This window comes from Octodon degus, unplaced genomic scaffold, assembly GCF_000260255.1.
Source record: "Octodon degus isolate 3935 unplaced genomic scaffold, OctDeg1.0 scaffold00200, whole genome shotgun sequence".
In the NCBI taxonomy this organism is placed as follows: Eukaryota; Metazoa; Chordata; class Mammalia; order Rodentia; family Octodontidae; genus Octodon; species Octodon degus.
The window spans coordinates 175,585-178,678 of record NW_004524776.1 but is presented as its reverse complement, the minus strand read 5'-3'; the positions used below and the strand labels follow the sequence as shown (position 1 = coordinate 178,678).

General features: G+C 38.2%; 1 protein-coding gene across 1 annotated transcript; it reads right to left on the bottom strand.

The window, feature by feature from the left end:
• Window positions 1-226: 226 nt before the first annotated feature.
• LOC101570518 (quinone oxidoreductase) lies at window positions 227-1,558 on the bottom strand. The gene has a single exon (XM_004644478.2). The coding sequence runs from the start codon at window positions 1,522-1,524 to the stop codon at window positions 535-537; it is 990 nt and encodes a 329-aa protein (XP_004644535.1). The 5' UTR covers window positions 1,525-1,558; the 3' UTR covers window positions 227-534.
• Between the last annotated feature and the right edge of the window lie 1,536 nt (window positions 1,559-3,094).

Here is a 3,094-nt window from a genome sequence, read left to right as displayed (position 1 = left end):
CCACACAGCAATGCAGTGAATTCTCTACTATTTAGGGAAACATTGGGATAACCAATAAATTCCTTGGTACATTATTTATTCATCCCTTCCAAGTAACTATTAATGAGATTAGTTTGGAAAGGTGATTTTTTTTTCAGTCCAGAAAGTCAGTGGAGTCCCATTGGCTATGGGATAATCAGAACTGATTAATGGACAATGGATATAAATTAGGAGGCTTGGGAATCAATCTTACTTTGAATTCGCATGTGTTAATCAATGGCACAGAATTAAACAAGAATCAGTTAAGAATTTCTGGAATGTACACCAATGCCAAGTGACCGCATCACAGTTTTTCCTACTATGATGGCTCCTTGATTAAGATAAAAGGCATTAAAAGGATTGTAATCTGTGAAACAGACTTTAGTGTCCCTGTCCCCTAAAGGATAATCTTGTTAAGTCAAATTCACGGAATCAAACAAATGTTACTAATGGCAATGTAAGCTACATGGAGGACACAAAATCTACTAATTACACTGGAAGCCCAAAAAAGCAGCATCATATCAGAAGAACCATTTTCCCAACAGTCCCACTGCCATGTATGATGTTTTCATGAGCCTGGGCAACCTTCTCCAGTGGATACTGAGAACCTATCACAGGCTTCAACCAACCAATCTCCATTCCTGCTTGAAGAACTGATGCAAACTGCTTAAATTCCTCCTTGGTTGATGAAAACAGCACAACTCCAATTATAGAAGTCTCCTTTGCCATGGTATCCCGCGGGTTTATTTCAATTGAGCCTCTGCAACCAACGACTATTACTCGTCCTCCATATGACAGAAGTTTCAAATCATTATTAAGGTTTACATTAGACAACATCTCAATAATCACATCAATTCCTTTTTCACCAACAGATTTCTGGATTTTATTAATATAATCAGCTTCTTTGTGATCAAACACTTCATGGGCTCCATTTTGCAAAACAATCTTTCGTCCCTCCTCACTACCAGCTGTGCCCAAAACCTGTAAGCCGTAAGCTCTAGCAATTTGGCATGTTGCTAATCCAACTCCTCCGCTGGCTCCATGAACCAGAATTTTCTCTCCAGCTTTCACACGGGCACTATGGAACAGAGCACGGCAGGCAGTGAAGTACGGGATACCGATGGCGGCGCCCTGCTTGAAGTCCAGCTGGTCGGGCAGTGCATACACCGTGTGGTCTTCAGCAAGAGCGTACTCTGTGTAGCCCCCTGAGATAGTGTTGTTAGTGAAGACTCGGTCACCTTTCTTGAAAGCAGACACATTATTCCCAATGGATTCTATAACCCCCGCCACATCAGTGCCAGGGGTATAGGGTAAAAGCGGTTTTCTAATATAAGTACCAGTGCTAATGTATGTCTCCACGGGGTTGATACCACATGCATGGACTTTGATTAGAACCTGATGTTCTTTTGGAACTGGCATGACAACATCTGACTGGAGTTTCAGCACTTCTGGTCCACCAAATTCAAAAACTCTAATAGCTCTCATCAACTTCTGTCCAGTCGCCATGGTGATGTAGACACTGCCTCTAGAGCAGGGATGAAAACCTCTCTGAATTAATAGCATTTCAAGTAAAGAATCAACTGCAGAAACAGAAGAAATCAGATCAGAAATAATCTCTGAATTAAAAAAAGAAAGAATAATTATAATGAAAGAACTAATAACTACTCTAAAGAAGACACTGATAAAAATTAGAGCAGTATAGAAAAATGATGGAAGCCTTGAATAAGCAATATAGGAAAGAAACAGATCACATGAAGCAGAGTAAAAGAGATATAGAGGAATTTAAACTCTCAATCACAAGCTTGCAAAACCATTTGAATGAAAGTGAAAATAGAGTTTCAGATATGAAGACACCATCACAGCTAGTAAAAAGGTAAGAAAAGATTTCTTAAAAAACAACTAGGATGCAAGAAAAAATAATTCATCTCTGCAAGACAATGCAACGATGAGCCACATGAAACTAATAGGCATTAATGTGAAAGAAGTCAATACAAATGATGTAAAAAGAATATGGGCAGAAGTAATAGCAGAAAGCTTCCCAAATATGGGGAAACAATCAGACATTTGGGTAACCGAATCATATAGAACTCCAAATAACATCAACCCAACTAAAAACACACCCAGACATATAATAGTCAAGATCTCAGAAATCTAGCACAAGAACAATATACTAAAAGCTGCTAGAGAAAAGAAACATCACATTTAAAGGAAAACCCATCAGAATAATGGCCGACTTCTCTTCACAAACCATGAAGTCAAGAAGAGCATAAAGGAGAATACTCCGAGTCTCTATGAAAACAAATTCCAGCCCAGACTACTATACTCTGCAAAACTTTCAAGTTTGATGGAGAAGTAAAATATTTCCATGACAAAGAACAACTAAAGAATTTCATGATGACAAAGCCAACCCTACACAGGCTACTAAAAGATATTCTAGAGAGGGACTAAAATGACCAGAAGTCCATGAATGAGAACAGAAAGAAACCAGGAAATAGGACAAGCAATTAAACAGGAGAAAAAATGATAAACAACAGCAGGTAAATAACATGTCAATTATAAGTCAATACATCTCAATTATAGCCATCAATGTAAATGGACTCAATTCACCAATTAAAATAAATAGACTGGCAGCATGGGTTGGGAAGCAAAATCCAACAATATGAGAAACACACTTAACTCATAAAGAAATTCATTGGCTGATAGTCAAAGAGTGGAAAACAATACCACATGCGCCAGCCCTTTAGAAAAAAGCAGGGGTAGCAATCCTTTTTGCAGACGGTCTCAACTTCAAAGCAGGAATGATCAAACAAAATAAAGAATGCTACTACATACTGGGTAGGGGAAAAATCAAAGAGGAAGAGGTAACATAAATATGCATGCACCAAACACAGGAGCATCCAATTACTTAAGACAAATCTTAATGGACATGAAAAATGTAATATCCAATACCACAATCTTAACAGGAGACCTTAACACTCCTTTATCCCAGAAAGATAGGTCAAGCAGACAAAAAATTAGCAAAGAAGTAGCAGAACTGAACCAGAACTTCGAAGAAATGGACTTAGTGGGTATATAC